Raw genomic sequence first — 13,727 nt, forward strand, 5'->3', positions numbered from 1 at the left:
CTAGAAATGGCACAATTTGCGTTGCCCAACTGGCAAATAGCCCTCTGAGCCCATTCTATGAGTTCATCGGGATCCACAAGAGACTCTGCTTCCTTGGCCTGGAATCCGAGATCAAGGATCTTGGTGAGGGGTCCCATCAAATCCAACATTTTATCCTGGCAGGACCGCCAAGATCTGTCCAGACCCTTTTTAGGGTCCTTAGCAAATTTCTTGAGATAAGAAAGCATCGTGGGGTCAATTTCTGGAGTGTCTGCCAGGTGATCTGCAAGATCCGGGCGAGGGCACTCGGAGCGGAGGCGAGCTCTGACCTCTTTTTCAAAAGGTTGTCGGATGTGCGCCTGGACATACTCAGCTACTGCAGGAGAAGGAAGCCATGAAGATGAATGGGGGTGGTAGATCTCCGAAGGCTCAAAGGTTAAGACTTGCGGGTGAGTAGGAGCGTCCACATAATGCTCCTTGCGAGCTTTCTTGCGTGGTGGAGGGACATCCTGGTCAGATGAGGAAGAAGGAGGACCGTCAGAATCAGTGTGACAGACTGCCGAGGTAGAAGCGTCTACCAAAGGACTTGAGGAAGCCTTTTCTGAGGCTAGAGTTTTAGCCAGACGTTTGAAATCCGCCCTGTGTGGATTTATGGGGGATTTGGAAGAGCGAGAAGAAGGTAACCAACCTTGCTGCTTTGCATATTGCGTCAAATGACGCTTCAATGGGTTAATAGCGTGGACCAGGGCTTTGGTAACGGAGTGCTGAACTCCTTGGTCCAATGCTTCAACTAAATCTTGCTCAAGGAAACCTGAGCTCTCCTCTTCGTAAGAGTAATCATCTTCATCAAAGTATTCTTCCATTATTCTTAATTTCACTGGAAAAAGTGAAAGTAATGCCCACCAAATGACAATTTAATGTCAAGTAATATTACAATGCCAAAGGCACAATTCAGGGGGAGTGAAAAACCCCACAGCAAGCCAATTAATGGACAGAAAAAAGGCTGACCAAAAATAAATAATTAAATTAATTGTGGAGGGAGGGCTTGCTGAGTCACTCTAGGCAGAGCCTATGCGTAATTATACAGCCCCAGGCCTTTAACCAGCAAAGGGCGTCGATGGGGCTGAAGAGAAGCTGAGGCAGTGGGCAGCGGTGTGGAGAACAACCGATTCCTGTGCTCCGTGTGAAAACACGGTTTGTAAACAAAGAAAATGGCCGCCGCGCATGCGCGGAACGGCCGCCTCAGTTCGTATGCAAATAGAGAAGCACGCGCGTCAGCGCGAGCTTCTCAGCCCCTATTCTCCCACTCCACTTAATTCTGGACACCGACGCTCAAGCGAGCGTCACGGCCAAGGGAGGTGAGCCCACGCTCCCTGCATGCGCGCCGCGCGAAGCGGAGTAAACAAAATAAGCGAACCGGGACAGCGCGCAACAATGTAGCAACAGCTAATACAATTTGGAAGCGAGCGCGTCCCAACAGAAGTGCACAAATACCAATGCAACAATGTAACAGTTATAAAATGAAAAAGGCACTTAACTGGCTGCGGAGCAGCAAAGAAAGAGGACGTACTATCTACTGTTGTGCCTTATATAGGAGAGACTCTATGGTTGTCACGTGGTACCCGGGTACTCATGGGTACTGTAGTTTTTTCGTTTTATAAACTGTTTTGATTGGCTGCTGGGCATTTCTAATAAAGAAATGAGAAAGCATAATCGGAGCCTCCTGTCCTGACATAGAATTCGAAGCCCTTAAAAATCACTTTTCACGGAGTAGATAAACGAATATAATGTGCTTCATGTGAAAATGTCACATTGTTTATATATTTTGAGCTCTTTAAAAAAGTGTAATTATTGCGTTATACGCCAAATATGTTTAATTGGTTTACAACAGTGGTATGCAAAAAAGACATAATCAAGCCAGTTCCTGCTGACCTAAAGACTTAATTAAGCAAGTTCGGGCTGATCACCGGCGCGTGGAAGCTTCAATCTCTGTAATGACGCTAACATAAAACGACAGTGTGATGGCTTCCTCTGGAGTGAAAAGATTGTGTCCTCTTTCTATGTTCAGACTTTTGAGCGTCTGAAACGCGTGCTGTGATTAGTCAGTTCCAGTCATCTCCGTGTTATAGTTTTGGAGCGGGTACGCCGCAGGTTGGATCTCTGGTCTGGTGTAGAGTGGGAGGCGTAAACATGTCGGCGCTGACCCCGCTGAAGAGTGACACCTACGTCGAACTCAGTCAGTATCGGGACCAGCACTTCAGGGTAAGCAGGGGGGAGCACACAGCAGAACTGTGGTGTGGGGAGAGACGGATACTTGTTTTAGGGACGGATGCTTGTTTTATTGGAGGAACGGGATAGAATTGATGAAAAGCGCACAAGATAAATGATTGGGAGACAGAGTGGTTCCCTAAGTATCTTGGGGACCACACACCCGCCCAAGCGCCAGGATACCAGTACGCTAGACCAATCAATATAACATATTAGACAGTGATCCTCAAGAAATGGTGCTTGCTGGAGGATAAATGGGGCCCCTCTCGTTTCTGGGCAAAAGCGGTAGGTTTGGGTAGGGCTTTGTGATAGCATCACCCAGCTGAAAAGCCATTTGCATTCTGGGACTTGCGGTTTCGTCTTAACATTTTCAGGAGGGTATCTATCTATTTGCAGTTGTTGGCTGCAAAGCCGCTGCTAACTGAAGTGCCGCATCTGATATGGTTCTTTTAGGCGGTAACGCTTAGTGACGGAGCGCGGGTTTGTGTTTTACTTACTTTTTTAGGTAGGTGATGCCGACTCCTTTCATAAAGGATGTGAATTGGTGTGGGGAAGTGAATATAAATCAACTAAGGTAGACCCCAGCACTTATTTGTATTTTAACTACTTTTATGTAGTGCAAACAAGGTTTAGACGGTTGAGCAGCTCTTTACTCAGCATTTTCTGATCTGGACAGTGTCGGTGGTTAGTAACTGTTGTCTTGTTTCTACGAATGGGGTGGCTTATTATGATATGGAGAATAGTCTTCCTATCTCCACTGGATCTGCAAAGATCTTTGTAGCGACATTACATCCTTAAGCCCTCTACCCCACACCTCTTTAAAGATTTTTTTTAATGGGGACATGCATACTGATGTAGGTTCTAACCACTTGAGAGTTTTAGGATTAGAGAGTGGTGCTCCTCTATCTCTCGCATGATCTCCAACTCTCATCTGACATTCTAAAGAGTGAGATTTGAGCACACAGGTTCTCTTCTGTTATTGCATCTCCTTTAAGTAGGCTATTCGGGGTAAGATGCAACTGTTCTGTATGGTGATTGAATACATTTTGGGAGTAACTAGGTGAGATGCACACATCCCAAAACTCGACCTCGTCCAAGTTGAAAAGAAGTTACAAACCACCATCCAACTCTTTATAGCCTGAAGTATAGCAACAACTGCACTTCATGGGACCCATTGCATTTTTTATGGATCTGGAGAAGCTTCCATGGAAACATTTGGTGTGAGAAGGCACCAGGACAACTGCTAATAATGCGTGTGGCCAGTGTACGACTCTTCAGTTAGTGAAGACTGAAGTATACTAAAAAGTGATGGATGGAATGCTTGAATCAATCTGGTCTATGGGCAATTACTCGGGTAACATCCCAGTCCATTTGTTTTTTGCCCCCCCCCCCCGCTACCTCAGAATGGACCCAGTCGTCTTGATTTTTATCAAAAGCTTTTATTGCATTTACTTTGGATAACCTAAGTATTGGTGGCAAGGAACGGGGTCCCTCAAACAATATTATCGCACCCCCATAATGTCCCTCAGTATAGAACTGTAACAAAACAAAAACCGCACCACACTATAGTCCTCCATCGCCTGGTTATCCGCTCAAGCCAATCTATGACATACTTGTCCTCGCTCAACTCGTCTCACTTCCAGCAAGTGGGAGAATTTTTCACCCACTAGCTTTCTTCCAGAAACACACTCACTTATGACATACTTGTTACCACCTGCCTGATGTACCACTAATCCCCCTCCCTACCTACTCCACCCCATATCATATACCCAACACACAGATATTGGCATCTAGTAACCATTGTGGTATGGGGCAATGCTCAAAGTATATCCCTCAGTATGCAGCCCAATCTTCCCGAGTATGTTAATACTTCTTGTCTTAACCCTGCTCCAATGGGAATAGTCTACCCTGGACTTCAGGCTAGGTCCTCCATAAACAATGCAGCACCAGTTTGCCCTTTTAAAGGCTCGTCAGCCTGGTATAGATTGGTTCCAGTGGCACAGATGTGCATGGGTATACCTATGCTACATCTGGGTATACCTGTGTTACATCTGGTTAGATCAGCCTTACTTAGGGTATCACACTAAAGTTTACAAAAAAGTGATGGGCAGAATGCTTGAATTAATCTTAGCCATTGGTAATTACTCAGGGTTGCATCCCAGTCCATTATTTTGCACACCACACCACCTCTGTGTGAATTCAGCCATATACAATAGTCTTGAATGTAGATTGCTCTAGTTTACTTGATGACATTGTTTCTTTCCCTTTGTTTACTAGGGTAACCGATATGATCAGGAGAGGTTACTGAAACACAGCAGCACTCTGTATGTAGGGAATCTTTCCTTCTACACAACAGAAGAACAAATTTATGAGCTCTTCAGCAAGAGCGGGGATGTCAAGAAGATAGTCATGGGATTGGACAAAATTAAGAAAACCGCATGTGGCTTCTGTTTTGTAGAGTATCCTTTATATTGTCTCCTCAAGTTGTTTATACCACACTTTTTAATCTCTGTGATTCTGGGCCGAATATTTTGACATCATGCTGGAGGGATAAATGCAACCTGCACTTCACATATGAATCCCTGTGGAATGACTCTGCATTTAATGTTTTGCATGTTCACAAACCTGACGATACTGCTTTATCTTGCTATTCGACTTTAAAAGTGTTACAGCTACCATGGTAAAATCTTGTTTTTCAATATGATTTCTTTCTGTGACTATGTTGGATTGAGATTCAAAGCATAGGGTGCAAAATATTATGGGTGATCAAGGAGTTTAAAACCCTTCACCAGACTACAATGCCTATGCTTTCCTTGATTGGAGTAGTTAATACCATAATTGTAGCTTTCCACTTCCATATCTGCCCAACCTCGTCACAGACTACCATAACCCCCTTTCAGTAAACTATGTGAAAGAGGCATACACTAAACCTTCATTTTTGGATGTGGGCAGACGCCAAAAACTTGATCATGAAAGGTTCAGCCTACCTTGATCAGTACGGATACAGCATTTTGACTGCATGTCCTGATTTTAACCTCTTTAATCCAGACTATTGATGGCACATATTTGTCAGTTTTTTTGTGCCTGGAAGAGTATTTATACTCCAGTTAGAAGCCTGGCGTAGAAGTTGTGGCCTCCTGTCAAACGGTTCTAGATTAGATTAGAGCAATTTGTTCCTACCCAGATACTACCTTAGTTGAAGCCTTTTAATGAAATATCCCTTCATTATCTTTATTGGATAACAAAATAAATGTTGACACACTTCACACTAACCCTCCAGCTTCTTAGTAAGTTGAGGAACTAAGACTTGTAAATATTTGATGCAAAGCAATAGACTTTGATGCAAAAAACAAGAAAGTGTGGTGATAAAAAAAAAAGCAAGATGAGCACACATTACATTTTATGCAAAATGCATCAATGATGCACATAACGGAGTAGTCTTTAGCATAGTTATTGATCTGTCCAATTCCACCATTAGTGCGTCAATTATTTAGCCATTCTTAGTTATGTAAATCTACGGGGTATTTTGTCAAAATCCCATTTTTATTCAACATAAACTTGATATTTACCAAAGTGTATATATTTGACCAAAACACACCACTAATAGCAACCCTTTCTGAGTTCAGATCTGCCACTACCATGGAGACCAATGCAATTATTTTGGCCAAGAAACTGGGTTCTCGTCTTGATCCTAATCCTTCCCAGGTATTTTATTTGGCATTCGAGATTATAACACCTAGGTTTACTGAGCTTCATTCTTATTTCAGAAGAAGCAAGCTCTTATATAAAAATATATATAAAAAGAGTACATCTCACATTATCGATTAACTTCCACCCCATATACTTAGTTCTGTTTATGGAAAAGTGGTGGAAAATTTAGCCCCTACGCAACATTTTCTGTTTATCAATGAACACCCAGTTTTAGGACTAGATAAAGCTTGGTTCTCCCCATCCCGCAATACTGAAGTAGCCTTATTAGCAGTTATGGACAACTTGTGTATGACGAATGATCGAAGAGTATTTTCCGAGCTCACGCTGCTTTATCTTTTCACGGTCTTTAACACCGTGTGTCATGCAATACTGATTTTGAGAGTGTATAACGTTGGTGTCTAAGACCAAGCCCTAAATTGAATGAAATTCCGAGTCGAAGGAGAGCAGGCAGTCACTATGTTGCCATTTAAACCCCCCTCTTCAACTTGTGGGTTTCCCAAGTTCCTCACTTGGTCTCATCCTAACTCAAAATATTGGACGCTATTCCTGGTAGTCTTTAGGCAACCCCATCTCCTTTAATTTTGGAGAAAAAAAACTGCAAAGCTTCCATTTTCTGAAATCATCTTAGGAGGAGTTGGTCTTATCAGTGTATCCAGGGCTTAGATTCCTTGCTTTAAGGTAACTACGTGCTCAAGAAAACTGGTAACTAAAATGAATATAATGACCATATGCAGACAAGTGCCTTCCTCAGTTATGCACAGGTGACGCTTACAAATATAAACAAATTGGAACATATAGAAACAATCAGTGTGGCAAAACATACTTAAAACTGTACATTGATCTCCATCTTCTTGCATGCATTGAAAAGCCCCACAAAGATTATAAACTCGTGCTGATTAGATTAGTTGCTGTGCCATCACCGCATCATATATTCATCAAATTTCCACTCGCCCTACTTTCCTCTAACTGCAAAAATAATTGACAAATCTGCTAATTTATTGACAGATCTTTTCCACAGACACACTTCTCCGATGGAGAACGTATGCGTGGACTTATTTTGCACAGCTCCAGGACATGCGCCTTAGTTTTCATTCTATGAGGCAGCTAGAAAATTCTGATGCTCTAGCCCATTTTTATTGATATGTGGGTGCCAACAAAAATTCTAGGACTTAAATTTGTTTTAAGTATTGGCTAGAAATAACTTCTAGTTAAACTAAAAATTGTTAATGTTGTAGAAAGCAGTTTGCTAATCAAAAATGTCCTTTTAAATTTTTTTGTTTAAATGTATGCTTTGTTGTCCGTAAGCTGGCACTAACTTTGGCATCCACAGAGTAAAAATGTTCCATTTTTCCATAGTTCGATGTGATTGTCTAACTAAACCCAATCTTCTGGTGATGAGGATTCGGATGCTTTGCACGTGTTAGTTTTCATATGTACAATAACCCCTGTTTTGTTGACTTGTACGCTGTTCGTTGCTCATTTTCTGATCATTGGGGCATTTCACATGAACTGTTTTATATGTGACTCTTTAACACTCTTCTAAGATATTATTTAAGAGGTGATGCAGAAAACTGTATGAGGTATATTAACGGTACAAGGCTGGATGATCGAATTATCAGAACGGACTGGGATGCAGGCTTCAAAGAAGGTAGACAGTTTGGCCGTGGAAGATCTGGTGGCCAGGTAAGTAAATTAGAGAATAATCTTAGTTTAAGTGTGATGTAAGCGTGTATTAAAAGAAATAAGTTGATCATGCCTACTGGTGTGGTGATTTCCCCCCCCCCCCCCCCCCACCCTCCCCTAAAAAAACAAATACAATGAACTGTGGTCTTTGTGTCCTTGCAGAGAACGCGTTATTGAATTAGTGTGTGTTGAATGGAATATATTCTCTTGGGCAGATACTTAATGAGCTTTAAAAGGGGAGGATTTAAAACCGGTTTAAACTCAGTTTGGGGGAAGGGGCTATCTATTTATTTACAGCACTCGTAAACCAAACGGCTGTGAGTCTGCAAGCTACCATCTGGGTATAACTACTGTAACTAGCCAAGATGAAAGACTTTGGTTCAGAGCCGTTTTTGAAGTGTACCAGGTTTTTTGAGCCAAATACAAGTCGGGCAGCACACTACGCTAAGCACAGATTTTTAGCTTATGTGTTTTTAAGCCATGCCATTAATTACATTGGCCATACCCTTTGAGAGACACCCTCCCCAGTTTTTCATCCCACTTAAAGCCCTGCATGTAGGAGTACTGGAACAGTTTAGCACTGTAGGTGACTGTACACTAGTTTAGAGGTGCTGTTGCAATTACAACACTTTTATGGAATATATACTTTAATCCATTGCAGCTATCCAACTGCGAAGTTTTAATTACGCAACTATCAAATTCCTCTTAACTCATATAGTGGATAAGGACCTACCTATTATATGGAACTAATATATTAGTTAACAAAATTGAACTTCAGTTTGCTACCAAGATCCCCTGGTCGATGACTGGATAAAGCAATGTTCCAGATATGGGCAACATACTGCAGCAGTGGAATTGTATTTTCTGATCCATTTCAGTAAAGTGATCATCACGGAACCCTAAAAAAAGCGATCTTTATTTGTTAATACATTCCTGTATTCAATGCATCCCTAGTGCAATTTGTTGCATTTTTGTGGTGGGATCACTGATTACAGATTTGTCTGGTTACAGTGGTAGACAACAGTAGCAATGGTCTCTTCTTGCTCAAAGAGGTTTGTCTAGTCATGGTTGTGCATCCTACATGCCTCTAGTGTGTGACCACCTGCCATACGCCTGTTACTCATGTCCCATAACTCTGTGTTAAAACCTTTATAATCCTGCTCGTTTACCATGTTACTAGGAAGGTGGGCAGGCCATGGTCCTGTGGTGACTTCAGCATCTCTGGAGAAAAGTACATTCTCTTGGTGGCCTATTTCAGGTCTAGTGATGAGGTGGGTAGCCTCCACCTAACAGTGGCACAGTTTGTCTGAGACCCTGTACTCCAAGCCCTTCTTAAAACCCTCCTATATTGCATCTCTTAATACCACAGAAAAGATTTATATTGGAACACTCCCTATTTGCCTGCAATGCAAATGTTGAATGGTGCGTCCAGTGTTAGTATATTTTTGCTTTGCTAAAGTACTTGGTACCTACCAAATTTTCCACTCTTGTTTTTTGTCATTTACTTTTACAAGCTTTGTGTTATATCGTTTTTAATTGTTTTGTAGGTCCGGGATGAATATCGGCAAGATTATGATGCTGGAAGAGGCGGTTATGGAAAAATAGTCCAGCCTTTGTGACTATGACGTGTAGCAAATTCAGAACTAAAGTTTATTAAGTTCCTAAACAGAATTGTACATTCAATTGTTTGAACTGTGAGACACAGAATCTTATTGCTTTCAATTTTTAAAGGCTAGAATATAAAAGAAAAGAAGAAATGCTACTATGGCTAGTAGCTAACAAACTGGGGAGGGAACAGGAATAAGAAGCATGTGTACTTCCAGTTTGTGATCGTACACCTGGTTGTTCTGCAACAAAGGCATGCTGGGGGGGGCTGGGGGGGGGGGGGAGCTGGGGGGGGCGGGGGGCTGGGGGGGGGGGGGGGGGAGTAGACCAGACCTGCATGTGTAATGTTTTGTTTGGCACTAACCGGCTTTGGATTTTTGAAACCTGTTTGTGCACCTTTTCTGGAAATAAAATCCCAGTCAATTTATGGTGTATTTTTTGGGTTGTTTTTGTAATTAATTTTGATTATTTGCTGCATATGACTCTTTGTGACAGTAATGCGAAAGGCAGATTCCGCTTATCAGATGTCTTCAAATTCTGCCATATGGAAACGGGAATAGCTAAAAAAAAACCTCTAGTGTAACAATCTACTTTTCAATTCTTAACTTGGAGACCCTGGTTGGACTCGCACCTGTCCTTCGCTGATGGATGAAAATAGTTCCATCACTTTTTAAATTCTTTATTGGATTTTCAAAGCAGTATATATCACATTGTCCCTTTCAGGTATAAAAAGGAAAAACAAACCACCATACCACACATCCAAGCAACCTTTTAATTAAAATTTAGTATCACAATGGAGAAGTGGTCCTGTTTGCACAGTTACAAAAAGAGTACGAGATGGCAGAGAGGGAGGCATTTAGTTACTGCCAGATTAAACATGCCCTACAATCGGCCATCCCAAAAGGCCAGTCTCTCCCTGAGTCCTCCCCACTTGAAAACAGAATCCTGGATGAATACATGCCCACGAGTGCAATCTCGCTGACATATCGTAAATTGATCAATAACCTGCGGACTCCCATCTTACGACTCCGGAGTCAATGTGGAAACAATGTGGTGGATCTGGAGGATGACGACTTCCAGGATGCCCTTGCATCTCCCCGGGACACAGCAATTTTATCACGTTTGAGGCTAGTATAGCTCAAGATGTTACAGTGTATTTGTCGAGTGTGACCCTGGCCCAGATGGGCTACAAAGACTACCCCGGGTGTAGTAGAGGTTGCGGTCAGGAGGGCACGTTTATTCACACTATCTGGGAATGTATGCACATCCAACAGTATTGGGCAGCGGTAACTCCATGTATGTCAAAAGATTTGGTAAAACGAGTAGAACCAATGCTAAAACCTTGTCTCTTAAATGTGTGTGATCCCACCAACTTGACGGTGGCAGAGAAGACCTGGCCGATGCTCGGAATGCTAGTGGCTAAGCGGAATGTGGCGCAACTGTGGAAGTCTCTCGAATCTCTCACTGGCCGCGTGGTAGAAAGATTTGTACTGGTGCATGGTGAGAGAGAACTGTGTATGGGTCCCGTGGATGCACCAAGAAACGGCTACATATGTGGAGTAAATGAAACCCATTTAAAGGGAATCTATGGGAGCCCCCTTGAGCAGCACAACATCCGGATTCTGATAGTGAATAATAGTACGACTAAAGAACTATGAGAACTATGGTGTGGATTGAGGATGGGGGTAGTTTTCCTTGCTTGATATTGTAAGTATTGCTTGACATTGTACCTGAAGTGCTTTGATTGTTCATCAATAAAAATAATTATAAAAATCTAGTATCCTTCTATTTATATTTGAACATCTTGTTCAATGTACTTTTCTCCTGCATAGGTATGATTTTATTTTTATTTCAAAGGTCCCATTTGCCTTTCGGCTTGTAATTCATTTACAAGCCCTGGCCTCTTCCCACCTCCTGATACATTTCATGCAATGGATTATTTGAAGTACACCCCCTTCCCCCCACTCCCATTCCGTGGTAGGGTTTGTGCTTACCTAGTCAACCCCTTGGACCTGTATGACCGATGCTAGTTGATAAATTACCTCTTCAAAGGTGGCCGCTTTATACATTTCCTGTACCTACGTTTGTATATCTATGCTTCCTGTAGTTGGAGTATGCATAGTTTAGGTTTTGCCAGTGCAATTGTAAACCACCTGGTCATTTGGTGTGTGACTTGTTCTATTATTTAAAAAGAAAAAAAAAAAAATTGCCCATGCAAATACTGACAGTCTGTTGCACTTTCATGGTAAGTTGGAGGTACATGGCGTGAATACAACGCTTTGTATGGTGTCTGAAATACTTGGCCCCCACTTTTGTGATGGTGCATGTCACTATTGTAGGAAGCTGGCTCTGTGTGTATATACTATACCAAAGTAAGGTATAGTGTGCACAGTCTAGTGGATCCCTAAAGGCTTACAAAGGCTAAAGCAGATAATGCATTACGCTCTATTTGTGGTAGTGTGGGTAAGCCGTAAGGCTTTATAAGAGGGAAATGTTAAGCATGTGTTATACACACTCAGGCAAGAAATGATTTCACAAATTCAAAGGCTGAACTCTGACCAATTTGTTTTGTATAAAACCATTATTTCGTTATATTTTATTTCTAGAACCAAGTAAGGCCTGGCACAGGTAAGTATAACAGTACTTTGCAAGAATAATGCAGATGTAATAGTACTTTGTAAAAGTAATTACTATTATTTATTTATTCATTAATAATTTATATTATAATTAATTACTATGTATAGTAATAACTTGGTAATAGTACTTTGCAAGAATAATGCAGATGAATACAGTTGAAATGCAATTGGTTTGGTTACAGGCAAGTAAAATGTTCATAAACAGTTGAAATTAGTATGTAATTACTTTGTGTAGTTTTTAACTTACTTTGCAGAATACCTTTTCTACTCGGTGTGATATGCCTAGATTTCACACCCGGAACAATTCCTGGATAAAAGGTGATTAAAACAGTTTGTTGAAACCCAGCTTTTTAGGTTTCCATATAGAACACCCGCCACTCTTTTAACGTTTTTCAAAGGATAACAGTCAGTGCAATCCTATGGAGAACAAGCATTGGCATAGCCAATAGGTCTCGCTTTTGGGACCAAATAAGTATTTGGTTATGCAGCACAATATTCTTGGTGCAATAACATCAACTGTTGCATGGCTAAAAACTTATAAGGTCCCAAAAGCGAGACCTATTGGCTATGCCAATGCTTGTTGCATTTGGGATGATTCATCCCAAATGCAAAAATTACGGTAGCAAAGGAGCAGATTCTAAGAATCTGCCCCTTTGTGACCTCAATTTCCAATAATGCATGTGCCCTTAAATGTGCTACTTAGGTGTAGTCCAATTTTACCACGTTTAAGCGAGAGAGCAGAAGCATTTTAGCCTGGCTAGTAGAGTTGAGATGCACAGAGTCCAAATGGCAACAAAATTGAATTCAGCAAAAATCTGGGGTTGGAGTCAAAAGGTTTGGGGAAATACCATTCCAAGGATGTCAGGTCTAACAGCTTCTTCGTCCCACCAGCCCCTTCAGTAGCAGCTGCCGGACTACAGCACACAGCTCCCAGCGTCCCAATCACGGTCCTACTTGTATTTTTTACATTGTTATCTGCATTCATCCGTATTTATTTTATTGCGCACATTCTGCAAATAAAATAATCTCTTAGTACTTATACATATTTATATTGTGTTATGTGAAAAATAAGTTTCAGCTAATACATTTCTACATGGATTTAACTGTTAAACGACCCGTTTTAGATCTTTAGGGAGACATATCTAATACAGCATTAGGACTGTACTGCAAAAACGTGCATATCTAAACATATACAAGGAAACCTTTTCCTTTTAAATCCACAATACTGTCAGTCTCTTCAGACATTGGCCATACGGTAACAATAGACAGCATAGATAGTCCCTTAAAACAAGACATACTTTCTGTATTTCTTTTAATATAAATCTAACACATGCAGCGAAAAACACTATTTTCATTAGTATGCTGTGTAGAAAATCAACAAAAACGTAACACTGGAAGCCTTACGTAATTATAATGTGTGAACACATGTTACATATGTGCACGAAAAGGTACAATTATGTTTATAAAACGTAAAGCCTGTTTCACAGAATCAGAATTAGACTATTTCCACAAATGGATATTGATTTACTCATGCGGGTAAGTACACCTACTTGGTCATCTTTCTACATAAGCCTGTGAAGTAGAACAGATATGTTAGCGAAAAGGGCAGCCATTCAAACTCCTTCCAACAGGAGCAATGCTAATATCTTGTGAGTATTCATAAAAGTTTAGAAGGGTGTGAATTGCTCACAGCCATGCCAAGATGGAATGTAATTGAGTTACTTGATTCATTAATGATTTGAACAAATTCATCGCTTTAGCTGAAGCATCGGCTAAAACATCTACGTGCCTCCACTTTGGGGTTCTACCCTGTAAAGATCCTGCCGATAGACATTTTAAGGCATG

The 13,727-nt window shown here is 41.3% G+C and overlaps 1 protein-coding gene across 1 annotated transcript; it reads left to right on the top strand.

Moving 5' to 3' along the window:
* The first annotated feature begins 2,082 nt into the window (after positions 1–2,082).
* Positions 2,083–9,453, top strand: NCBP2 (nuclear cap binding protein subunit 2). The gene is made up of 4 exons (XM_085635307.1): positions 2,083–2,241; positions 4,525–4,706; positions 7,503–7,641; positions 9,189–9,453. Exons 1-4 carry the CDS (start codon positions 2,170–2,172, stop codon positions 9,258–9,260), a joined length of 465 nt encoding a protein of 154 aa, XP_085491433.1. The 5' UTR covers positions 2,083–2,169; the 3' UTR covers positions 9,261–9,453.
* The last annotated feature ends 4,274 nt before the right edge of the window (positions 9,454–13,727 follow it).

This window comes from Triturus cristatus, chromosome 11, assembly GCF_964204655.1.
Source record: "Triturus cristatus chromosome 11, aTriCri1.1, whole genome shotgun sequence".
NCBI classification, from domain to species: Eukaryota; Metazoa; Chordata; class Amphibia; order Caudata; family Salamandridae; genus Triturus; species Triturus cristatus.

Coding starts and splice junctions, on each gene's coding strand:
- NCBP2 (XM_085635307.1), top strand. CDS start 2,170: ATGTCGGCGCTGACCCCGCTGAAGAGTGACACCTACGTCGAACTCAGT. Junction 4,707..7,502: donor TGTGGCTTCTGTTTTGTAGA/GTATCCTTTATA, acceptor CACTCTTCTAAG/ATATTATTTAAGAGGTGATG. Junction 7,642..9,188: donor GTGGAAGATCTGGTGGCCAG/GTAAGTAAATTA, acceptor ATTGTTTTGTAG/GTCCGGGATGAATATCGGCA.